The sequence below is a fragment of the Strongylocentrotus purpuratus genome, unplaced genomic scaffold, assembly GCF_000002235.5.
Source record: "Strongylocentrotus purpuratus isolate Spur 01 unplaced genomic scaffold, Spur_5.0 spur5_scaffold_9, whole genome shotgun sequence".
Taxonomy (NCBI): Eukaryota; Metazoa; Echinodermata; class Echinoidea; order Camarodonta; family Strongylocentrotidae; genus Strongylocentrotus; species Strongylocentrotus purpuratus.
The window spans coordinates 13,080,653-13,107,774 of NW_022145615.1; the positions used below are offsets into that span (position 1 = coordinate 13,080,653).

General features: G+C 36.5%; 1 protein-coding gene across 1 annotated transcript; it reads left to right on the top strand.

Moving 5' to 3' along the window:
* The first annotated feature begins 1,846 nt into the window (after positions 1-1,846).
* On the top strand, positions 1,847-27,122 carry LOC586483 (osteoclast-stimulating factor 1). Its single transcript, XM_030976620.1, has 9 exons — positions 1,847-2,021; positions 2,471-2,517; positions 3,053-3,103; positions 6,896-6,959; positions 9,038-9,129; positions 10,977-11,096; positions 15,798-15,876; positions 17,084-17,179; positions 26,073-27,122. The coding sequence occupies exons 1-9, from the start codon at positions 1,973-1,975 to the stop codon at positions 26,117-26,119; spliced, it is 645 nt and encodes a 214-aa protein (XP_030832480.1). The 5' UTR covers positions 1,847-1,972; the 3' UTR covers positions 26,120-27,122.

Below are 27,122 nucleotides of genomic sequence, written 5' to 3' on the forward strand. Positions count from 1 at the left end.
ATGTTTTATATTTTATATAAAAGTAAGCTAAAATTATACTGAATATGAAGAATTGTTTTAAGATTAAACTGTGCATGGATTGATGCAACTTACAGAAACCAGGGCCAGTATTCATAAAGCCCCAGTTATAAGTGTATTGCAGCCTAAAGTTGACAACTAGCTTAGTACGGCTTTATTGCATATGAGCCCAGGCTTCTCTATGCAGAGGGTGTCTTGATATGATGTGGATGTGTATGTACATCAGTGGTTAAGTGATTGAGGAATATGTGAATTTCAATTCAATTCATTCATTTTTCCTCTTTCAATTGTTCATATTTACAATGATGGTACGTTTTAACATATTCACATATTTATATACATATAGATCAATTTGCACAATACAATACATTAAAAAAGTAAACATGAAATTGAAAGGGAAGGAGGGCCGACTAAAAAGCTGAGCTTGTAGGGTGTTGGCCCCCCTGTAAAAGTAATTATCGTGAATTATTATTTTATGAGAAAAGAACCACAATAATAGTAACTGATTCAGTAATACTACAAAAAAATCACTTTTAAACGCAAAACATTGATAAATACATGTTTATAAAAAGAAACAATAAAAGTTGCATAAAGTCACACTACAAATTATATTTGATTGAGGAATGCAATAGCCTAGTAAATATTCAGAAGAAAACTTTTAAGTCTCCTTTTGAAAATTTGTATCAAATTACACTGTATAATATCATTTGAAAGAGAATTCCACAGTTTTGGACCTGTAAAATCAAATGTCTTTTGTGCAAAAGATGTTCTATTTAATGGTAGATGTAAAGAGCTCGCCTGAAAGAAAGTGGATTTTCTCATTATTTTCATCACCTCATGATTTACCAAAGAAATATTGGTACAATCTCAAATTTTGACAAACGAGACAAGGGGGAAAACACGGAAAGGAGAAAGAGAGAGACACAAGTATAGCCAGGAAGAGAGAGGGTGGTGGAGATTATTGTGCTCCCGAATAATAGATTGCTACAAACTTTGTAATAATGTGAGGCTCCCTTGACCCCCCTCCCCATAAAATAGCAGGCTACGGCAATGGTTGATAAATGGTGAAGGGAATAATTGGAATATTACATTCAAATAATTATTGAGTTTACTTCCCCCCCCCCCCCCCCCCCCCCCCCGCAATAAGAACAGAGATGTAAAATCACTGCACTCCTGTTCTTCAGTAAGAAAGTAGCTAGCATGGGGCCATGCCATAAGCTATAAGGTACAATAGGGGAAGGCGGTTCTGGTCATATAGTAGACAAATTAATTGATGCAAATGAACAAAGAGTTATTAAGTTGATGGATGAGTATAGCAAAGAATTTACATATTTCCATGTTCCATCCTACCCTTCCCCTTTCTTTCCTTTTCTCTTTATTTTGTAATATAGGCCTACAGTTCTTTCTATTCTTATGATTTTCCTTCTTTACTGTTTTTCTCTCCTGTATTAATAAATTGTTAAAGTTCTCCTTTCTTCTTTTGCTTTGTTTGTTTCCTTGTTTGCTTGCGTTTTACTTCTGTTTTGTGCCCTGCGGCTATTTCAGAATTTGCCGAAGCTCAGTAGCTAACCTAATCTGGAGGAATTCAATACCCAGCAGCGGAAGAAACTAAATAGAGAGATTTTTGCTCTAGAATGCCCCCGAAGAGCTCTCGTATGAGAATTTTGAAATGGAAATAAACAATAAAAATTGAAGCTAGAAAGTTTCAAATATAATAGCAGGAAATAAAAGGAGTTCCCCCGGAGACATGGAATACTTTTGCCCTAATCCAACCCCACGTAAAGCTGCATGACTCCCACGCCCCGCTAAATATTATTTCCTTTTTCTTATTTTCGTTAGAGATACCTTACGTCAATTTCTTCACTTTTCACTTCCGTGTTTGTTTACATCCTGAAATTGAACGTAATTTGGTTTATTCCTTGTGTTTATAGGAAAATTACACTCTATAATAAAGATGTCGACCCCTTCTAGACCTGCACCACCAAGACCTCAGCCGAAACCAGGTAAATTTACAATGTAAAATAAGTTATTACGAGGTATAGACCTAGACCTAGGTTTATAATGTTCCGCGGTTTGCGATATCGATGTGAAGCGTCGCACCATGCACCACCGACGTGTCTCCCCAAAACTTCCCGGCTTGACTCTGGCTTCGCGGCCTTGGCCCAGGCTCAGCTGAGCTGAGCTGGTATGCACACCCAATCTGAAGACGAACCGCGAAGCTTGACTCCATCCTTGCATTGTCACCTCAATTTTAGGGCTGTGGAAAAAAACCGATTGTTGTCATCTGAAATGATATTCATTTATTTGTCAGCATAAATCAATAAGCTTGTGTATTGATATTTTTTAAAGTTTTGTGTTGCAAAATGTCAGTGTGAAATTTAGTTTTGAAATGCTTGAAATCAAATTCACCATTCAATTTTTCATTCTTCTTCTTTCTCTCTATCTGTTTCAGGTCAAGTAAAGGTTTTCAGATCGCTCTATGCCTACACAGCCCTGCAGGTAAGTTTTACAGGAACACCAATCCATTCATAGCCTTTATGGAAGAAATAGGAAGGATTTAGAAATGAGAAAGATCTATATGTAGATCTAGACCAGTGATTTTTTTTGTCATTGCAAAAGCTTTTTATCTTCAACATCTCTGTTGAACATTAGAACTTAGAAGTGCCTATTTTCCAGATTACCCCAATACCAGTAATACAATTTTGATGAGTTGCGCAGGACAAAGGCTTTTAATCATGTTTGGTTAAATTTTTAATTTTTATTCTGTCTCTCTGAAAAAGAAAAAATAGCAATCCTTTAGAATTAGAATCCCAAATTTTTGGTCACAATTTTTTAAAGTTACTGTGAACAATAAAGTATACTGCCATGTTTCATAATCCAGTATAAAATGTGTTTTATTTAGTTGATTCATGATGTTGAAAACTTGTTTAGGCTCTAGTACAGGATGTAGGCCCTTCAATATACGTATCTTGATTTTCTATTTCTATTTTAAAATTTACACATTTTTTCTTGTCTTTATCATATATATTTCCAGAGTGATGAATTGACCTTTGAAGAAGGTGACCTACTTTATGTGACTGAAATGGTAAGTAGTATACTACAAAGCAAAAGGGGGACACTAGTGAACTGGGCAGCATTAAAAAAACCTAACAGTGTCTAAACTGTGAGCCTACATGCACATGTATGTAGACTGTATGGTATACTGGGGGCCGTTTCTCGAAACCGTCATAACTACAAGATCAACGACATCTCACCACTGTCACACAACTTGTCAGCTAAGTGTTTCACGAAGCCGTCTTTGCCAAGATGAGCGACAACTTCCGCGACAAGCGAGTTGTCACTGCTCCGAACCCGTCATATCTTTTTAATTGCTGTAAAGCGCCATCACAAGTCAGTTTGTTGCCATTCCATGGGCCGCGAAATGTACGATTAGTTTCACTATCATTTTGAGAAAAATATAGACGAGTTTGGTACGTAATTCTCTGGGATGCGAAATGCAAATGTAAAAAAGTGATAATACAAATTATACAGAAATTTTAAAAAGCTGAATATAAACATTAAATCACAAATCATTAAACTATAACATAAAATAAGAGAGATAAGAATGTTACAAACCGTTTTCCATAGTCGATCCATAGTCTTTTCTTAGGATACCGTCATACCTTTGGGGCCTATGTGCATTATTATTCCCTCTCTAATTACTTGTTCCAAATTACATTTTCAATATCAAATCAATTATATAACGAGTATTTATGAGACTCTAGAATAAAAACTGGCTGAGAAAAGGTATTATGCCTAAAATTCCTCGTCACAATAAACAAAAAAGTACGTATTGATAAACTATCACATTACGGTATCCTTCAACTACCTTTTCATTCGACTGTCAAAAAAACACTCACCGGTTTTTCTTCAATTTAAGAATCTTTACAGAAATATGCAAATCGTTTGGTGATCTACATTTGATAATGACACTATTCATTATTTATTTTAGGAGAATTTATATGTATATATTTCTTTTTGAACAATTTTAGCCCCAAAACTTGTTTTGGGTTATGCTTGATAAATCAAATGGATCGTGACAAAGACTATGTTCTTGAGCTGCTAGTATCGCAATATATCGATATCATGTCTATCATGGCTTTGTGAATCGGTTTATCCGCTTCATGACATCTCCGTAGGTCACCGACAAAGATGTGACTGTCATGGAGTTGGTTTCGAGAAACGGCCCCCTGTACACCATAGGATCTGTACTTTAGCTGCTAACAACCAGACACTGTCACTCAAGGCTTTATGGAATAAAGTCAGAACTGCAAAATAAAATAGATTAAATATACATGTACCTCAACGTAAAGCTTATAAGCCATAGATTACAATGATATCAATTATATGCTATTTTAGTTTCTGTCAGAGGAGTAACGGTTCTTTGAAACTCAAAATCTAAAGCTTTGTAAATCAGAATTTGTTGGGCTAAAAACTTGACTCGACTTGATGACATCATCTTATGCAGAGTACGCATATTCACAATGACTTTGAATTATTTATTCTTGGCCCATTGCCTCAGCTATACAGACGAGCCGATTGAGTCCACATGTTATGTCGTCACCATAAAAACAGCAAATTTGACCCCTGTTGACCCTTAATTTGGAGGGGTGTGGAAAATGAGGTTTTAATTTGCTATTGTGCAATTCTGAGAGGGAAAATATTTATTATTCCATCATATTTGTATTCTAGGTTGAGTATGTTCATTCAGCTCTCTGTTGAAAGAAAGTTGTATCTTCATCGGATAGAGTCTATATGAGTACTACTTATTAATTATTACAAGGCCACCAAGACACATTTGTAAATGAGAACATTTTTAGATTATTTTTGCCTTTAATGAATATACCTGGATTCAAAATGCCAGTATTCTGTAATGTCTAAACGCAGAATTCATGAACCCATGTTCACTTTCAAGAACAATTTCTTGCACAGTAGCACCATAATTTATAATACCATAACTATTTATAGATATTGCAGATATCAAGAGGCAATAGAAACCCTTCTAGTGGCGTAATTTTTCAAAAAACTGGATAATGTGCCATAGAAACAGGACGTTTGGGTCCAAATACAAAGAACTTCAAGAAAGATTATTATTATTCTTATAAATACAACACCAGTATTTGTTGATACTTCTTAAAGTTTTAGAGTTACTGTGTGATACAATATTTTTTCTCCATTCATCTTTTTTTCTTCTTCTTCTTCTTATTCATACAGTGTATATAAAGTATAATTTGCAAATTACAAGTAAAGAGCAGAAATGCTTGAAGATATACCCAAATCATTTGAAGTATTAAGAGTAGAAAAATAACGGTTTTAATTGTGTCAAAAATTGAAATAATTGATTAAGACCCCACCCCCCCCCCCCCCTCCCCTCCCCCCTTTAACTGGAAGAAAAAAGGGGAAAAAACCTTGCAAATGTCTGTTTTCAGAGGTTTAAACAGTTTGGGTACTGTTGTAAACCATTCCAAACAAAATTACATTTTGTACAGGTCTGAAAAAGACAAAGTGTGACTAGGTTGCTGGAGTTTAACGTATCTTGGAAGTTTCAGTCAGAGGCAACTGCATATCAGAGGGCTAATTGTGCCACCACGGAGATTGCCATATTGTTTTATTGGCAACTGCATCGGATGGCTTGTGCCACAATGGAGGTTGCCATATTGTTTTAATAATTCCTCCTTACTGTACAGTGATCTTTCCTAATCATACTTTCAAAACATTGGTGGTGGTTTTCTCAAAATGGATGTCTTGCAAATAGACTACTTAACTCCTTCCGCACTGTCTTATTGCAATATCTGGAAGAAGAAAAAAGAGAAAGATATTTCATTGTTGCCCCAACAGAGTCTAAGCTATTGAACAGATGTAGATAGATAGATCATAGATGAATATCTTCACTCTTGGTGTCCTTATGTGTGGTGCTGACTGTCAGTGATGGGATTTTTTTTCAGACAAAAGGACTGATTGATGAGACTATGATCGTTTCCTCTGTGTCGTTTATACTGTCGTCCATACATGTGTCATATCCCCCTCTACTCTATGTCATCTTAAGTCCGTACCGTTTCATAGTCCATGATATGCTGTCCAGGGTCTTCTTAATAAATTGGGTCGATTACTATTTCAGTTGCTTACAATGCATGTATGATTTCCTTTTCCATTGTTTACTCTCTCAGTATAACATCAGCAAATATCTGTTTCCTTGGAAAGTTATGACAATATTTCCTTGAATTGCGTTTCAAAAAACGAAATGATCTTAACTGTTTCCTTGCCTTACGATTTTTAATGCCGTATTAATTTACTGGGGCTTAATTGATTGCTGGAAGAAAAAAAATCAAACAATTAGAATTCAGATTAATGTTTAAATTCTAAAATGCATTCAATATTACATTCTACATATGTGGATGCAACACCAAGAAATTCACTTTCTTCATTTCATAAATATTGATTTTAACTTTGGGTTTTATATATACATTTCACTGAATTTTATAATTAATGATATTCCAACCCCAGAAGACAAACTTTAAAAATTATTTTGCTTTTCAGGAAAAGAATATATTTTATAAAGAAGTAAGAATATTTGTGTCTATATTGCAGTCCCTTACATTTTCACAGAAAATTATTAATTTCTAGTCTTAGATGAAACCATTTCAGTATTTAAAAAAATGTAATTTGCAATTCATTTTTCAATTTCATTTCTTCAAGAACGTTTGTTATTTACTTTTATGTTATGTTAAGAAATTCAATGTCTACTATGATGCTAAATCAATCATAGTACAACATGCCCATTGAAATAAAAATGTGCAGTCAGTGATATTAAAATCATGATTATCTTTTCTGTTTGCAGACAAATGATGGCTGGTGGAAGGGGAGATGCGGAACTAAATCGGGTCTTATTCCTGGAAACTATGGTAGGCACGAACATTATCACTTTAATAACATGTATGTCTGGAAAATAGAACCAGTGTGATTGCTTAAATGCAGGATATTTTACCAACATCACTACTGCTACTGTAAATTTGCACCACCTTTCGATGAAGGCATACATATTGCAATTTCCAGTTCCTGTATCCAAGCATCATAACACGTGCGTCGTGTAGTTGGTGATGCATTGTGGGACATGGCTGACGACATACCATTACATTATGAGCAGCAGATGGCAGTATACAGTACTGTACATAAATCTGAAGTACCAGTAGTTTCAGTAGAATATTCTGCTCTTAAGACCCAAATCACAGGATTTTATGACTGTCACAGCTAATCCAGCCTTGAAGAATATCCATTCAGAAATTAAGCTTTGTTGAATAATTATCTCTCAGAAAACCATCCCTCACCTTAGATTTTAACCTCCTAAAACAACCCTTATGGGTTCTTTTTCAAATATTCAGGAAAGGATCTGTGCATGAGATAGAAATGGAGGTCTTGTTTTAGGCTAATAGAACTTAACATTTCAATTTTCCAATATTTCAATAGTGCCATGGGATAACTCACACATACTGTACATGTATTAATTCTAACACAATAATTTTTGTGGAATTTCCCATTCTTACAACTACCTGCACAATTCAATAACTTTTTAGAGATGTATCGTCTGTTCCCGGCCAGAAGGGCGTTCACTCTGTATTACAGTATGAGTTAAAGATAAACTTGAGTACTGGTAAAAAAAAGAAAATGAATTCTCACAGAATCTAACAAAACTTACACTGAATGTTCAAGATTACAAATAAATGTCATGTGCCAAACAATTTTGGAAGAAAATGTATACTGGCTGAGTAATGAGCATAGAAAGATAAGGAAATCAGGGTAGTAATTGCCCCGACACCATGTGTATTGTCCCATATACATCTTTCTGTGTACACTGTAAGTGATTGTTACTTTACCAAGACTCTGCCAAATTTATGATGATTTTGATGACTCCAGAACCTTGCATTACACACCATTACTTACATGCTATATGATCAACTTTTCTGATCCATTCCACACCTTTTCTTTCACAATGCAATCGCATATCCAGGGGGGTGTTTCACAAAGATCCTAACTAGAACTTAACTCTAAGTTGGACTTAAAAATTATGGACAGCCATCGGAGTCTTAAAATGAAATATATTCAAAAGCAGAAATTCAAGTATTTTAGAATTTTTATAAATTCCACATCCAGAACATGAAATCTCCTTGATGATAGAAAATATGAATGATTTGAATAAACAATTAATGCCTTTCAAAATAACTTTTACAAAATATTTTCAAAGATGCTAATGGCTTTCCATAATTTTTAAGTCCAACTTAGAGATAAGTTCAACTTAGGATCTTAGTGAAACACCCCCCTGGGCAACCAATATCAGCTGTTTCCAACCAGATTTGTTTTTGAAAAGAACAAATAATACATCAATTGGTTTTAAATAAAACTAAATTGTTGGATCATCCAGACTGCCCCCTTGTAGTATTATGCTACATTTTGAATTGGTTGGCTACCGTGTTATGTATGCTTGCGGGAACAGATGTGATATAAATAAGGCCTAACAAAAAAGATGTTGTATTGCTCTTTGCGACCGACCCAAAAATCTACGGTCGGCTTAAAAAAAAAGAGATTTTTAGAGGAAAAAAATATTAAAGCATTCAAAACTCAGAAATATCAGCCCAAAGAGGGAGAAAAAAAGAAGAAGAAAAATTAGTTAAAACAAAAAGATTTCCGACCGACCGACCCATGTTTTGGCACCTAAAGGGCAATACAACATTTTTTGGTTTAGGCCTAAGGCATGCGTCTGTTTCTGAATGAACCCTCTCTCTAACCAATCCATCATATTTCAAGTAATTTGGCAAGTATTAGAAATAGAAACCCCACCCTATACTCAGCATGTAGAACCTGATGAGCTTGCCTGATGAGCTGTACACTTTGAGAAAGACCTCCTTTGTGAAATCTAGCCTTAGAGTTAGAAGTTTCTGTTCACTTTGGTGTGTTTCCCATTTATTTCCCTGCTTTGAACCTGTAGTTGAAGAAAGCACGGAGTCTGTTGATTTTCCCCTTCACGAAGCAGCTAAACGTGGCAATCTTTCCTTCCTTCAAGAATGCATCTCAAATAAGGTAAGGCAATGATAGACCAGTTTGATAACAAAATAAATTTATATTTATTCAAATTTGATGCATACTTTTAAACAAAGGTTGTTCCTGACAACCTGATTGTGAGGTGATTTAGACCCCCCCCCCCAAAAAAAAAGGAAGAGAGGAGGAGGAGGAGGAGGAGGAGGGAGGGAGGGGGAGGGAGGGAGGAGGGAGGGAGGGAGGGAGGGAGGGAGGAGAGAGAGGAGAGGGAGGGAGGGAGAGGAGAGAGAGAGAGAGAGAGGGGAGGAGGAGGAGGGGGGGGGGGGGGGGGGGGGGGGGGGGGGGGGGGGGGGGGAGGGGAGGAGGAGGAGGAGGAAAAGCGGAGGAGGAGGAGAACTACAGTTGCATGGAAATTGGTACCCTTTCTGCCTGTTCTAGTCGCTTTTCCTACTTATTATTATAATTACATGTACATTATGTATGTGTAGCAAGAACTGCATGATTTTATACTGTCTTTAATGTTTCTTCAACATTTTTAATACATGTATATTGGATTACTAGACAACAATCAATTTCGTACTTGTTTATGGAACCATCTATGGAAATGATAACAGCTACTTCTTCAACTTTCGCCTCTTACAATTAATACATTTGATGACCGAACGAAACAAAAAACATGATACACAGCAAAATGACAAAATGAACTTGAAGGACTTTCAGAACGTTTGCATTGGTTTACAATTACATTGATCAGAACACAAGATTATTTTTAATAGTCTTCACAATGGATGTAAGTTTACTCTTTAATTACTTTACAATGTAGAGTATAGTACAGATATCATCAACAATTCAACACTTAATATTCTAGAATTAGACTTTCACTCCTCTCTCTCTCTCTCTCTCTCTTTCTCTGTCTGTCTGTCTCTATCTGTCTCTCTCTCTTTCTCTCCCTTTGTCTGTCTCTCTCTCTTTGTCTGTCTCCTTGTCTTTTTTCCCCTTTTTCTTTTCAGTTCTGTCTGTCTTTCATTCTTCCTCTCTTCCCCTCTCTTAACTGTATTCCTTTTTTCCCTCAAGTTCAATGTTAGGAAGTTATATCAAGTATGTTTTTTTTCTCTTTTTTCTTTCACATTTTCTTTCTCTCTGTCTTCAATTATCTATTTCTTTCTTTCTCTCTCGCTTCCCGGTCTCTTTACCTATATTCCTCTTTTCCCTCCAAGTTCAATGTTAGGAAGTTATATCAACCACGTTTCTTTCTCTTTTTCTGTCTGTCTCTCATTATCTATTTCTTTCTTTCTCTCTCGATTCCCGGTCTCTTACCTATATTCCTATTTTCCTTCATTTGTAATGTTACGAAGTTATACGAAGCATGTTTCTTTCTCTTTTTTTCTCTCTCTCCATCACCCAGTATCTATTTCTTTTTTTCTCACCCCCCCCCCCTCTCACCTACATTCTTATTTCCTCCTTCAAGCTCAATGTTAAAGGTAAAGACCAGTTATGGTCATGCGATTGCATTGTAAAAGAAACGTTGTGGAATCGATCAGAAAAGGTTGATCATCTAGCATCTAGCATCTACAAGGTTCTGGAATCATCAAAATGATAAGAAATTTGGCCCATTCTTCGTAAAGTTACAAGCACTATACACAGAAAGATGTATATGGGACTACCCTATATCTCTCACAGACCATGAGAGAAACAAATTTACCAAATATATGAATTAGTAGGCGGTTTCCCAGCAAATTTTTTATCATCATGTATTAGTCAAAACATATTCTTTCACATGATTGGTTATGAGAGCTTCCACTTCTTTTTTGAAATTGGGGCGTTTCCAATACTGGTCTTTACCTTTAAGAAGTTATATCAACCATATTTCTTTCTATTTTCTTGCTCAGGTTTCGGTCAATAGTCTTGACAAGGCCGGAGCCACCCCCCTCTACTGGGCAGCTCATGGAGGACATATTGATTGCATGAAGGCATTACTAGCAATACCAAACTGTCAAGTAGATGCTCAGGTAAGTAAATTCATCATCTGGGGGTGTTTTACAAAGATTCTAAGTCAAACCTAACTCTAAGTTGGACTTAAATATTATGGAGAGCCATTTGTAGCCATATAATGAAATACATTCGAAAGCAAAATTCAAGTATTTTAGACTTTTCATAAATTCCACATCAAGAAAATTAAATCTCCAAAGATAATAGAAAATCTGGATGATTTGAATCAACATTTTATGCCTTTTAAAATAATTTTTACAAAATATTTTCAATGATGCTAACGGCTTTCAATAATTGTTAAGTCCAACTTTAATAGAGATATGTTCAACTTAGGATCTTTGTGTAACATAGTAACAGTGAAATTGATAGTGAAACATATATTTCAAGCTTGAAAGTTTCCTGAGTTGAGTTTACCGAAGCATAGAATCGCTTAGTACAATGACATCGGTCGATTCTTTTCAATTTTTGAATCTTTTTGTCGTGTTTGACGATATTGACGTAGTTGAGATTTGAGACTTTCCGTCATATGATCATCAGGTAATGAGGAAGTTCTTACACGAGCTGGAGAGCACTTGAGATGTTGATTAGGCAGTTGAAGTTCATGGATCACATTACACGTAAAGAAGGCCTAGAGAATCTTGCTTTGAAAGGGAAAATTGTAGGAAGAAGGAGGATACATTGGATGGACAGTCTGCAGAAATTGTTGAAAGAGAGAGGAGTGAAAGAACTGGGCAGGCGTGGATCCAGGGGGGGGGGGGGCCGAGCGGGCCTTGGACCCCCCCCCCCCCCCCCCGCCAAAAAAAAAAGGAGAGAGAGAGAGAAGGAAAAGAAGGGAAAGGGAAAGAGGAGAGAAAGGGAAAAAAGAAGAGGAAGAAGAAAATAAAAGAGGGAAAAAGGAGATCGGGGGGGGGGAGGACTTGCCTCCCAGGCTGTTGCCTCCCCCCCCCCCCCAATCAAACAATAAAAGAGAAGGAATGAAAGGGAAAGAAAAAAGGAAAAGATGAGATAAAGGGAAGGAAAAAAGAGGAAGAAGAAAAGAAAAGAAGGGAGATATCAGTTGCAATTTTCCCGCCAACAAGTTGTGGATCGGGGGGGGGGGGGGGGGGGGGCAAAAGGCCCTTGCTCCCCCCCCCCATCCCCGCTAAAAAAAGAGAGAAGGAATGAAAAGGAAAACGGGAGAGCTAAAAGGGAACAAAAAAGAGGAAGAAGAAAAGAAGGGGAGATCAGTTGCGGTTAATCCCGCCAACAATGTGTGCAGCGGGGTGGGGGTCAAAATGACTTTGCCCCCCACCCCAGCAAACCTAAAAGAGAGAGAGAAGGAAGGGAAGGGAAAGGGAAAGAGGAGAGAAAGGGAAAGAAGAAAAAAAGAGAATGAAGAAAGGTAAGAGATATCAGTTGCAATTTTCCCGCCAACAAGGTGTAGATCGGGGGGGGGGGGGGGGGGGGGGGCTTTGGGGAAATAAAATTCAAACGTGGTTTATTTCTAATTCCATAACGGTGGTTTACAAATAATGCTGAAATGACATAATTTTCCGAGATTTTTCCTCTCTTTTAAGTAAATTATACTTTTTTATGCGTTTGTTGGGAAATGACAAATTCCTAAATTTACAGCCAGGCAAGAAAATGCTTCTTGAGATGCCTACATGTCAGGGCCCCCCACTTTTTTGAAAAATATATTAAAGAGAAATAGAAAGAAAGAGAGCAAGAAAGAAAAAAAAAATTAACTGCCAGTGTCACATTATAATGAGGTATCAAAATATGCTCATCTGACCATGATTAAATGCCTAAAACCCCGAGGGCTCTGCCCCCTGGATTCCACCTAGGGCCCTGAGGCGGGCCCTTAGATGCTCATATGACCCTAATTTAATGCCTAAAACCCCTGATTTCTGGGGGCTCTGCCCCCTGGACCCCATGCCAAATATTGTCCTGCCAGTGTCACAAAATAATAAGGTATCAAAAAATGCTCATCTGACCATAATTAAACGCCTAAAACCCTTGAGCTTCTGGGGGCTCTGCCCCCTAGACCCAACCAAGAGCCCCAAGGCGGGCCCCTTGATACTCATCTGACCGTAATTGAGTGCCTAAAACCCTTGAGCTTCCGGGGGCTCTGCCCCCTGAACCCCATGCCAATTAGTGACCTGCCAGTGTCACAATTAGGTATCAAAATAATGGTCATCTGACTGTAACTAAATGCCCCAAAACCCTGAACTTCCGGGGCTGTGCCCCCTGGACCCCACCTTGGGCCATAAGGCGGACCCCTGAATGCTAATCTGACCATAAATTATTGCCTTAAATCCCTGAGCTTCCGGGGCGGACAAGGTATCAACATTTGTTCATCTGACCGCAGGCGCGTAGCCAGGGGGGGGGGTGAGGTGGTCCCCCCAAAAAAGAGAGGAGTGAAAAGGAAGAGGACGTAGGAAGAAAAGGGAGTAGACAGAACATTTTTGAGATTCAGACAGAATTAAGAGTCGAGAACGGTACAACGAATCGTCTTCTTTCTCTAATAATTTAATAAAACGTCAAAGCTTCCGCGCTTCGAGCAGGAAGGTGGGGGTGGAACTTAATTCAGACAAGGATTGAGAGCTGAGAACGGTAATGAACGGTTGTCGGTTAATGACTTCAGCTTGAGTTCCAGAGCTAATAATCTGTTGGAGTTGCTACACAACTTTCACATATATACGCTTGTTGTAATCACTATCCTCAGGTGAGCCACACCAAATGCGTAGTGTAGCAACTGTGGCATCTCCCTCAATCAGACATTCTTTTATCTTGGGTTCACGCAGGCCTTCAACAAGCACTATGAACATGACAGACAAAGAAAGCGGACAAAATATACAGTTCCTCAGGTAGACAAAGGAACATCCCTTCACTGCTATTATGTACAAATGTGTAGAACAGGTGTCACATGCATATTTACCTGTTCTACACATTTTTACATAATAGCAGTGAAGGGATGTTCCTTTGTCTACTTGAGGAACTGTATATTTTGTCCGCTTTCTTTGTCCGTCATGTTCATAGTGAAGGCTATCATCGTTGTCAACATGGCTTCATTCCTTCATCTTCTTCATTTTCAGTGTTCATATCAGATGCTGGGTAATCGCTCATATCTATTGTAAGAGCAAAATGCTTGCAAATGTTTTTATGTAGATTTGGCAGGATTCTAGATAGCTTATTTTTGATGAAATCAGATTCAGTTATTACTTGCTGATGATAAACACATGATAGATGGAGGTGAAATATAGCCACATTCACACTTGAATTTGTGATATTTTAGGCAACTTACAGTATACACATTTGACCAAAATCAATTATAGCTCCATCATGATATGTGACAGCGCCATCTCTTGCTAAGAGCATTATACTCACTGGCCAGTCTGAAACCGTTGCTTTGCCCAGGAATGATATACTGTATACCTGAAATAAATGTAGGAATGTTGACTATAGGGAAGCTAGTACAAGTACATCACATGTGCGAATTATGTAAATTAAACCTGTTCCAATTTGTTTTGGTTATTTTGTTGATTCTTTTGATTTTGTTTTTGTCTTTGTCTTTGTTCTATTGGGGGTTATCTATTTCTTGTAAATACAAGTTAAATGTATGTATGGATATGTGCATGACTACATGTATATCATTTGTACCACCAAGTTTTAATACAAATAATGTAACTAAAGACTAAAGAATTAAATGGTTATCTCTATAGCTTATTTGTTTTTTGATGGACTGATTTACTAACAATTCAATTCAATTCAAATCATTTTATTCTTGAACATCAAATAAAACATCAGATTGTATATTCGTAAATAATTACATTTGAACAAGAAAAGGAGGACAACAAAAAGCAGACACTTGAAAACAGGAAGCCTCCAGATTATATTCACAGTTACATACATGCCAACTGTTCAGATTAAAGAGGAACATTCCTCTTTTGGGAGAAGATAATTATCATTTTAATGCAGGTGTTCCTCTTCCTGTACAAATTTGTCTGTAGTATTGAATAGGAGAGTTAGGATTGTTCCTCTTTTTTTTAAAAATAGCATAATTTGTACAGATTTCTGATTTTCAAATGTTGGCATGTATGCAGTTATCAATGGTTCTTTCCTGGAGACCTAGTGATTAGTTATTCCATTGACCTGTTATTAATGAATGAACTACAATACTTGGAATCCAATCTGTATTACTTGTTGCTATCTCGAGCAAGCTTCAGGCAAGCATTCAGTTGTCAGGAACAACCTTCGTTTAAAAAGTATGCATAAAATTGGAATATTGTAGTAAACCGGTCTATTGAGCATGAATTACCGTGGGGATAAGCCATCATGAAGGTTTCATGTGTTCTATCCCATCATGTATTCCATCTGCATTGTCCATATCATTATCCTTATAATTTTTATTTTTAATTACCTATCCACTCTGCTGAATAAACGTGTAAATCTATTTCATGAGTTTTGTCTGGGGCTGTCATATTTTCAAGCAATCTGCTTACAACGACAGTCCTCCTTCCGCAAAAAATTGTATAATGTTTGATTACATTTTATTTATGAGAGTTTATCATTTCGTTTTTGAAAATAACCATTGTTATATATATTTGCTTAGATATGATTCACTGTCAGAAAAATGCTTATTGTACTTTATATTATTATTGTTATAAAAAAAACTCTGTAATTATATGAATGTAGAAGAAAATCAAATCAAATCAAATCAAATCTCTTGTATCTCTTTTCAGAACAAGATTGGAGACACAGCGTTACATGCAGCAGCGTGGAAAGGACACAAGGAAGGAGTACAGATTCTCTTAGAAAAAGGTAAAACAATGTAGAATTAAAGTTCTTTATAGTTTTGCATGGTAGAGGTGTTGTGGTCTAATGGATAAGTCACCCAACTGCAGATCACAAGGTACAGGGTTCAAGTCCCGCCGCAGCACTTATGTCCTTTGGCAAGATGTTAATCTACATTTGTCACTCTCCACCCAGGTGTAAATGGGTACCTGATAAGCTTGATCGCTAGTTACTTTGGCAGTTCGGCTACAACCAGGGTAATATGTGTCAAGTGCCATGAGCTTCAGAGCGTGGCGGATACCTGCACTATATAAATATCCATGTTATTGTTATTATCATAATGGTGAGGTAGACGAGGAAGAAAACTTGACCACTGTGTGTAGTCCTTATAAGGACTGGATTATTCTTTCTTGGAGAGATGTGTTAGAACTTAGAAAGAATAACCCAGTCCCGATACTCACACTATGTACCCCTTTCAGTTTTCCTCACCAATGTAGAATTATGGAATAATGGAATAATAATGATAATAGTAATAATAGCACATTTCTTATATTTCTGTTAGAACATCACCTTATTAATGTCACAAAAACTTAGATGACACATTCAAGAACAATTGTGTTTTCAGCTTGGATTTAGATTGATCCAACTGAGTGATATATTCCTTCAATTGTTTGGGAGTCACTTCTAAAGCTCTGGTGCTACCTTTCAAAATGCCCTACCCCCACATGATGTAGTCTGCACTGAAATTTGATATAAGTACCAAAGAAGTCTTCAAATCAGCTTTGTAAGATTTGATTGAAGCTACTAATATATATAAACAGTACATGTAGGTGATTTTTGTATGAGCACAGCAAGTTGTGTTTAATTGTTTTCTTCATCACATGATTTTGACTCAACAGACCAATATAACAACACTGGTGTAGGAGAGATGGATGCATATCAGTCTACCTTGTTATTTTATATAAAAGGATAAGAGAATATATGTATTTTGATGTCTTACAAAATCTGTTCATGCAGTTTAAACAAACTTATAATTTTTAAATGTTATACATGGCTACAAGATAACTATCCCTCTGAAAAGGAATTTACTTTTGCTATTGACAATCTTGTTTTAGTTTTTGTTTGTCTGTTTGTTCACTTTTCTATTTTGTTTCAGATGCATGACCAATTACCCAGACCTCAGTTTATAGCGTGCATGGTTTGAGTGATCATTTTGTTTCATTATTCCCAACAGGAGCACGGACAGACTTGCCAAACAATGATGGTAAAATTCCTCAACAACTTGCTTCAAAAGATCCCGCTACTGCAGCACTTCTTCTACCTCAGAGAAGTGAGTAGTATTTTTCTTTTTTATTCCTCCGCTACAAAGTAGCTGGAGGCATTATGTTTTCTGATTGTCCATCCGTCCTTAAGCAGCCTTTATTAGGACTTATGATATAAATGTGACTAATGGTGAAGTTGAGTGGTTTGAATTTGGAATGGTGCTCATATTCTTGGGCAAGGCATTCATCTGTATTTGCCACTCTACAACCAGGGATGGAATGGAGCTTTGGTACATGTTATGATGCCAAAAGCAACTATGATTTACCTTAATGGTAGGAATATCCTTCAGAGAGTGGACATGGTGTAGACATTCTATGTACAGTATGTGTGTGGATAACTTTATTGACTTGGGTTATGATCAACCATCACATCCGTAAAGATCACCGCACCATATACTTGAAATTGTTTTCAACTGCTTTTACTAAGAGAGAGAGCCTACCGTAATTTCCTTGAATCGGATGGAATTGTTTACTCTGCCTTGTGTCACCTGTATAATAAGACTGTGGTGACATTAATATAAGAGTGTGGTGACAGAAATCTTGTGTTACCACATCAGTACCTTCAAATATTGGTATCATTTTGATGGTTGATGAACAAAGTATTTGGAATTTAATATGAGTATTGCAATAATCTTTACATATATTATATATCAACTTTCCAATATTGTTAAATATATACCCTCGGAACATATTTGAAAACGTGTATCCATTGGCAAAGGTAGTTCATTTGAGAGAGAGAGAAAGAGAGAGAGAAATTACTGATTGATGTAAACTGGGGATATATGCAGAGGAGTTGAAAATATACATTTTTAGGAGTCATATTAGTGATCCCTTCTTTTTGAGCTGAGTCCAAATTATAGAGGAATCCACTCAAAGTAGTGCCCCCGCCCCCCCCCCCCCCCAAAAAAGAGCATTTTACATTCCGAGCGAAGAGATCTCTAATGTGACTCCCCAGAAGTGGATTTCCACTCTTCTATGTTTAAATAATAATAATAATAATAAAAAACAGAACTTAAAGTGCTTTCCATCGAAGTCTCTAAGCGCATCAGTTTAGAAAAATGCATAAGTATAATTCTGTGCTCAGTAAAACATTGAAACTCATAAGCAGATGGATAAATGTGTTGATAAATTGGCCTTTCGGGATTCTAGATCAGTGGACGAGAAAGAACAAGGAGACCAATTGTTTTTGACATTGCTAGTGATCATGTACCTATGGTCACACAGTGGGGAGAGGGGAGAGGGAATTAAATACAGGAAATACATGCAGTAATTGGTGCACACTTCATCAGAAGTCCTTGGTTAGAAATTGATATAGTAACGAGCTCACTCAACAGGCTGGCTGTCAGGTTACATTCAAAGAAAAACCCATAACCATCACTATTGTGAGATTTGTGTGGTTTCGTGATAGAAAGCTAATGGTGACCCTGAAAGCATTCCCAATTTAATCACAGTGTCCACAAAAGGGATGGAGAAAGAGAGGGAGAGAGAGAGAGAGAAAGAGAGAGAGATAGAGAGACATAGAGACATAAAGACAGAGAGACAGACTGACAGAGAGAGACAGACAGACAGACAGACATACAGGTAGAGAGACTGTGACTTGGAGAGGCGCAGAGGAAGAGAGACAGAGAGAGAGAGAGAGAGAGAGAGAAAGGGGGAGGAAGAGAGAGAGAGATAGAGGCAGACAGACAGAGACAAACACACAGAGACAGACAGAAAGAGAGAGAGAGAGAAATCGAGAGGAAGGGAGGGAGGAAGAAAGGGAGAGGGAGAGACAGACAGAGACACAGAGACAGAAAGAGATAGACAGACAGACAGAGACACAGAGACTCAAAGAGACAGAGAGAGAGAGAGAGAGAGAGAGTGAGAGAAAGGCAAATTTCAATCAATGGGAGGGGGATGAATAGTACGTGAATTAATTTTCTGGTCCAGATAAATACAAAGGGCCGTCGGGGATGGGAATATTACACAAGTATCAATCCCTCGTCTATTCGCCGCACAGATGAAGAATTCATGACCCATTCTCATTATTCATGGAAAGCCACAAGTCTATGATTATTTTGAATCGAACCCACCCACCCCCCTCCTTCCGTTTACGCTCTAGTTGGCGTAGCCACCACCACATGTCATCCCATGCCTTGGGATTTGAGCCCCTTCAGTATTTGTTTACATTCCCTTTAATCACTTATGACTGCCAATTGAAGATTAATCCAGAATATATCTCCCTTCCTATCATTCAAAGTGCATTCTCATATTAAGCGACGTTTTGCTTGAGTATGACACGTTTTAATGTGATGAAAAATTACAACTCGTCTGTTTGCACACCCTCTGGAGGGCCCTGCTTCTCAATGTCGCAGCAATCATGTTTGAATAATTCATCCACAACTAAAATGTATTAATAACAAGCAATCATCGAGCAACCCAGTTCTATAGACTATAACCCACATTTAAACAACAGATACTCGTAAGTGTGAAGGATGCAGGCTACAATTAATTCAATTTAATTTTTCATCCCCGATTCAAGCTTGTAAATTGGGAATGAAAAATGTATCTTCCGTTGATGGGAACAGTTATCATTCTGATTCATTGATCAGGGAATTAAACTTCTGACTACAAAGCAACATTGATGGCCTTACATATGACGATGAATACGAGAAAGAGAAATAGAAATAGGAATTGAATCAGACTCTGTATTATGCTCCTATTTCTCTTTTTTTGTAAATAGTTTATAACACTGAATCATTAAGTAGTCATAAATAGTTGTCTTTACGATGATTGGATAGGGAATGGATATAGGCCTACAAGGTAAAAAAAGAGCAAATAAAGTTTTTTTTTATAGTTTATAACACTGAATCATTAAGTAGTCATAAATGCTTGCCTTTATGATGATTGGATAAAAATGGATGTAGGCCTACAAGCTAAAAAGAGCAGATAAAGTTGGCGATGGATGACCGGATATTTGTTCTGTGACATTTGCTCCAGGCTCCATTTTTCATCATGGATTTAGGGTCAAGATAATGGTTGCCATTGGGTTTTAGGTTGATAATTTCAGGTTTAAACATAGTATTTGGTCCAGGGTTGAAGTTAGGAGTTTGGTTTTTGCAGGATATTGGCCAAGAATTACCAGCTGTTGTATTTGATTCATGGACTGAGATGCCATGTGTACAGAAAGTTTTTTTTTTTTTAATTTGGGAAGGGTGTGGAAAAGTTCAAAACATGTAATCGTTTATGAAAACTGTATATTTTTTTCTTTCTTAAAATAAATGACAACTAGAATTCTCTTTTTTTAAAGTTGTTGCGTAGCATGGGTCCAAAAACTGAGTGGGGCGGGGGGGGGGGGCAGTGTCTAAATGTCATGCATGTTGTAGATGGGGGACTGGTGTGTGCTAAAAAAAAAAATTAAATATTGTTGTTGTTTTTTTACATAGCATTCAGAGCATTCTGAGATATTTTAATTGACAACACTTTGAGAACTGTCTGTGTTTAACATGAGCAAATGCTTGTCAAAGGGGGATTTTAACATTGCACTTCTTTGCACTTGTACAAGGTGTGCACTCATGTTCTCTATATGATATACATGTACTTTGAAGCAGTGGTGGAGGGCGAGAAAGAGAAATAGTGAGAAATAAGAGTGCAAGGGGGAAGGAAATGTGAAAAAAGATGCAAAGACCCACCCCCCCCCCTCCCACCCTCTCCACTGCTAGTCCCCAAATCTTTGGCCATGGTTATATGCATTATGCCCTCCTCCTCAGTGTTCTGACCTTGGAAGGCAGATAATTCTAGTTGTGCCATTTGATCTTAATGCATTAACAGTCTGTAGATTGTAAATTCTTGATACACCTTTGTAAAGTACATTAAGCGAAATATGCTCTGGACAAATTTTTTTAAAACTTTTTTTTTTTTAATACATTTTTTTTCTCCATGACTCACTCATCATTTTACAACCAATTTGATATCATTTGTGCCAGACCATTGGTTATGATATTACAAAAAAAATACATATGCGATGATGAACTTTGCATGCTGCACAAATAAATAATTGATGAATAATCGATGAATAACCAGTCGTTGATGCCAGTTATTATTTGAAGCCTGCCGCCGCTATCAAATTAACAAATGTCAAATTAGTATTAATGAGGGAACTTTGCCTCCTATGTTCAGCTTAAATAATGCAATCATCAAATGGAAATTGTGAAATTAATCTCTCCTTCATGACTTTTCATCTGTTTATTTAAAGCCTCTATTGTTGGTAAGTCGGACTCATTATTAATATGACAATTGGGTCAGGTACGGATCACTGGTTGATTTTGTTGATTCCTATGTGTTTCATATTGGTTTGGTGGTGTTTTTTTCCTTCTCTCTCTTTTCATTCATGCAATGGAGTTATTACTTCTCTCGCTTAAGTTTCTACAGTTAATCCAAACTGTTTTATTTATAAAATAGATGGAGAATCGACTAGTCTAGAAACAAAGTTCTTTAATTCTGTCTTAATATTTCATGATTTTAGAGAGATATGTAGTACAAAAGACTGGGTAATATCTGTTTTGTTTTATACTTTAATTGACAATTATTTTTCTTGTTCTTTTTTCATTGCAAAGTGAACAATTCGGACAGACCTACCTTCTCCTATCATATTTCATTGTATCAATGCAATGAGGATTTTTGCCTGAAATTCAGCAAATTAGATTGCTTTATTTATTGAACATAATTCTATTAATGATTTTTTTTCTTCTTCAGTTCAATACTTCATTGAGTTTTCAAAGTTTTATCATTATATCAATATTTGATATGTCACAAAATACTAAAAAAGGACATGGTGTCGGCGGGCCCAGTTACCCGGATTTCCTTATCTTTCTATGCTCATCAATCGGCCACTACACATTTTTTACCAATAATTGTTCGGCACATGTCATATTGTCATTTATCTTGAACATTCAGTGTAAGTTTGATTGGATTCTGTGAGAATTTATTTCTACATTTACCAGAACTCAAGTTTATCTTGAATTCACAGGTGTGATAATTTTGAACAGTTTAAAACTGTTCGAAATTTGTTATCTTATTCATCACGATCGACATTGATATGGCTTGAACTATATTATTTACTTTATTCTCTCCACTTCATATTGCAAAAAATTCACAATATTCATATTTTTTCATTGAAAACATGGAATTTGTTTTTGTAGGGTCTGCATGGTAGAAATACCTTTTTGCGTTAATACCATTTGTTATTTTCATATATTATTAAAGCTTCTTTAGCACCTTGTGTAGTGGATATGCGTGCTATAAAAATATCCAATGTTATTATTATCATTGTTGCATTTTGATTCAAAGGTGTAAAGTCATTTCAAGTTCTTCTTTTTTCACCCTTTAAAAAAATCATGCTGTCTCCTGTCTTGCAGCTGTCTCTCTCTCTCTCTCTTTCTCTCTGTCTTTCTCTCTGTCTCTCTTTCCCTCTTTCTCCCTCACTATCACTCTCTCTCTCTCACTCTCACTCTCTCTCTCTCTCTCTCTCTCTCCCTCCCCTCACTCTGTCTCAACTGCTTTCTCATTCTCTCTTACTATCTCTCTATATCTTTCTCCTTTTCTCTTCTTTTTCTCTTTCTCTCTTTCTTTTTCTCTCTTTATTCATCTTTCTCTTTCTCTCTCCAACTCTCTTTCCCTTCTCACTTTCTTCCTCTCTTCCTCTTTTTCTCCTGTGAGTCTCTCTCCTCCCATCTTTCCTCCCATCTCTCTCTCTCTCTCTCTTCATCACCCTTTTGCCTCATATACACAATATTTTGTTGTTGTTTCAATTATTAGATGCATGGGAGGTAGTGTGTACTTTTCATGATATCGTGGCAGACGTTGTTTATTTCTGTCCATTTTTCAACTTGGAGCAGTAGGGTTACTTTTTAATACTGATGATTAATTGATATGTTAGTGTTTAAGGGATGCGGTAACTTTGTCTAAGATTCTGAAACAAAATTCTGGATTTAGCTCATGATGCAATGATAATTATAAACCTTTAGGTCACTCAGGAACCCCATGACTTTTACAAGCCGATCGCTTGTCTGATTATCAAGATATTTATGATTGGAATTACAAATTTTGAAAACCGTTCGCCTGACGGTTTTCATAACACTACAGTCTATTGGGGGAAAAGAGTATGGTAAAACCGGTCACTCAAAGATTTTTACTTTTTTGAGGCACTTCTTAATCATTTTGAAGCACAATTTTTTTAGGGCTTCAATATTACACCATATCACAGACACTGATAATGCGTAGGGCCGAGTATCTCAGATTTAACATTGTTAAACGATCCCTTTAAGCTGCAAGCATTGTTCCCTGTCATTTCTGAGAAGTGTTTAGCAAACACCCACCCACTGCCTATCGCAGGGTTCAAAGTAATATTGATAATTGTTTATTTCTGAACCTGTATTCCAGTAAGTAGGATGAATGCATTGAACCAGTCAGAATTGTAATGATTATAATGATAGTCGTTTAGATGACCTGGATCACCTAGTCCAGGGTTTGCGTGGTAAAAAAAACAAATGCGACCAGCTCAGGCAGCTGACTAAAGGAGAACCAATCAGCGACAATTATTTTGCTTTGTTCATTTGGGGTTCCATGCTACTATATTAAATTCAAAATATGAGCTTCGCACATTCCCTCCAAATATAAATTGATATGGCAAGTTAAAAAAGTTTTAACAGTTAACCCATAGCATTCAGGGAAACATTCATAGGTTGATTATATACTTACTAGCCGTACACAAATAATTTGTTAGTTGATTAGTATCCTTGAAGCCTGGTTGAATTATGCCCATCCCTTGGTTGTAAGATGCAGGAGCCATCAAAAGGCACTGTGCTCCTTGGATAGGATGTAAATTGGAGGTACAGTGGTAGGAAAGCAAGGAAAATCGCTCAGAGCACATCTTGTTAAGAGTCAGTGAAATCGGGTGTATATACATGTAGGGCCTAAAAAAAGACCGACCCCAAAATCTTGAAATCTACGGTCGTCTTTTTTAAATTTTATTTTTTTACCATTTTGTTTTGAAAAAAATATTAGCGCATTCAAAACTGAGAAATATCAGTTTAAAATAAAAAACAATTCTGACCAACTGACCCATGTTTTGGCACCTAAAGGGCAATACAACATCTTTTTTTAAGGCCTAGTGGTACACCTATACAACCTGATCAGTGCAGAGGATTGGCCGTTTATCTCCCACAAGTATTCATAGCAATGATGAAACTTACTGCATATACAATGAAGCAAGTAATTGTGGGTAATTGTGTAGCTGGGGAATACTCCCCAGGGAGTAGAGCATGTACACTATCATGTGAGGATAACTAATTTAGTCCAACGACCAGGGTAATGATAATTAAATGCAAACTTGTAAAGCGCTTAAAAGTGTGGTATTAGGTGCTATACAAAATGTGACTGTTATTATCATTGTGATAGAGCTAATAAATATGATATTGAAAATTAATGACAAGAATAATGTTGATGAATACATTGAAGAAGAAGGAGAAGAGGGAGAAGAAGAAGAAGGTGGAGGAGGAGGAGGAGGAGGAGGAGAGGAGGAGGAGGAGGAGGAGGAGGAGAGGAAGAGAGAGAGAGAGAGGGGAGGGAAGGAGAGGGAGGGAGAAGGAGACGGAGAAGAAGAAGAAGAAGAAGAAGAAGGGTAAAAAAGAGTAGAGGAAAAGGAGGAGGAGGAGGCACTTTATCCTTTTAATGAATTTGAATAAAAATACATAACATAATGTTGATTATTATTGCAGAATGCTACCTGAGATTAGTCTCAGGGAATTTAGAGCTATCTGCTATCATTCCACTTTTGAAACATTAAATATAAGAAAATGTATAAACCAGTATATATATATTCATAGTAACTGTACCTCAATTTTAGTATTTAAAACAACTCATATATAAGTACAATAATCTTCCCTCATTAAATGATTAACATTGGATTTTTTTCTACAAAATTAAAAGTGATTAATCCCCCCCCCCCCAAAAAAAAAAAAAATAAATAAATAAATAATAATAATGATCATGACATCTAACTTTCCATGAAATGTCACTGTTGAGTAGGTACACAGTCCTCAAATTATTTTTTGATTGTGGGACATTAAACAATTGTTTAATTTATTGTATCGTCAGTGGGGTAGGATCACTGAGACAATTAGTTAAAAGAGGCAATGGGGTATCCCTCAAATGATTTGTCATTGTTTGGTGATGTTCAACTCATCTGTCATCCTGTTCTGCTTGATTTAAAACGGCTCTAAAGGCTTGTTCAAATACAGCGTGGTAAACCACTGCAAAACAGCCGCCATTAAACAAAAAAAATCTAAATGAAAGGCAAGTGCGGGTGACAATAGATTCATTTGATTTCTTCTTTGATGTATTGTTGTTACATGGATATGTCATTTTAACTCATGTGTCCTTGAAGAAATTCAAGCTAGTATAAGGCCAAAAACATTCACAGATACAAAGAAGTGGCATTCATTGAAATTCCCAACTCATATATTCTCCTATATGAGAATGCATGGTGTGCCTTCAATTGTTTGCTCATTTCTTCTTTTCAGCTATGATATATATTTTAATACCATTATTTACTAGGCAGATATTTGTAATTTTGTAGTTTTTAGCATTCAATTTGATTCAATTTTATTCCTGTCATGTCAAGGGCAGCGTTTCACAAAGTTTCACAAGTTCGCCGACAACCCACTGATATGTGTGTATTGAATTTACCACACATTTCGATGGGACATCGGTGAACTTGTACTTTTTATGGTTTCTTAAAAGATGATACCCTGAACTCAAAGTGACCTTGATTTCTATTGTTGCTATACGAGGGAAATTGTTTATCAGTACATCAAGTCAAACTGACACTCTTTTCCCCATTTTTGTTTGTTTTCTCCCTAGGATACGACGACGACGATGAATATCTTGATGAGGACGATTCAGACTAGTGACACACAGTAGTCTAGGCAGCGGTTTCTTGTGTGATGTAAATATTTATTTTTTTGTACAAAAACAACAACAATACACAGTAAACCAGGTTCAAATAGGGTTTATATAATATATCATATTTTATATAAATTGTTCTTTTGCAATCATGGTTTCTACAGTGACATATATGCGGAATAAGAAGAGCAAGTTGAACATTGCAGTTTGCACTAAAGTTACTCCCATGTTTAATCTTGAATTGCACCACACATTATTTTACAGTAAAGTCACACAGATAAGACGAAATCAATGAGACAAAGCATTAGTTTGATATAATAGGTGGGAATTCAAGACAAGGTACTGGTCGTATAAGAACAAAAGATACATTTGGTAAGAACTGGTTCTGCGTTGACCGTAACACACTATATCATCATTCGGAGCAACTCATATACTTAAACACAAAGCTAACCCTCATCTTGCTCCAAAAAAACAATATTATCATGGTATGTTATCTATTAAAAATCATTGATAAATGGTATTGAGTCTATTGACTGTTGTATTAAGTCAGATACATGACTATTTAGTATTTTACATCATCATAAAAATGTAATATACATGTGTTAATAGAAATATATATTTCAAATTATTTTATTTGGATAAGGTACAACAATTACAGGAAATATTTTGAAAAATTTGGTGAGAGACATAGAGTATATGACATAGTCTGCTTGGAGCCAGGAAAGGGTTAACTCTGTCTTAGAGTATATGAGAAATACCCTTCTCCTGCTCCAAACAGACGATACTATATATGCCCTTAATATGTTGTACAGCATATCACACCTTTGTATTATCGTAGAATGTCAAAATTATGGACCAAATTTTGATTTATTTTTTTGTCATTTTTGAAAATATGATTTTCAGCCATTGTATGATCACAGGGGTTTGCTTTGAAGGGTCCTCTGGGTAATAACCTTTTGGGGGATTATTATGAACTTTTGTGATTTATTCTTGGGGACTGGGTAAAAA

Coding starts and splice junctions, on each gene's coding strand:
- LOC586483 (XM_030976620.1), top strand. CDS start 1,973: ATGTCGACCCCTTCTAGACCTGCACCACCAAGACCTCAGCCGAAACCA. Junction 9,130..10,976: donor AAGAATGCATCTCAAATAAG/GTAAGGCAATGA, acceptor TTTCTTGCTCAG/GTTTCGGTCAATAGTCTTGA. Junction 15,877..17,083: donor ACAGATTCTCTTAGAAAAAG/GTAAAACAATGT, acceptor TATTCCCAACAG/GAGCACGGACAGACTTGCCA.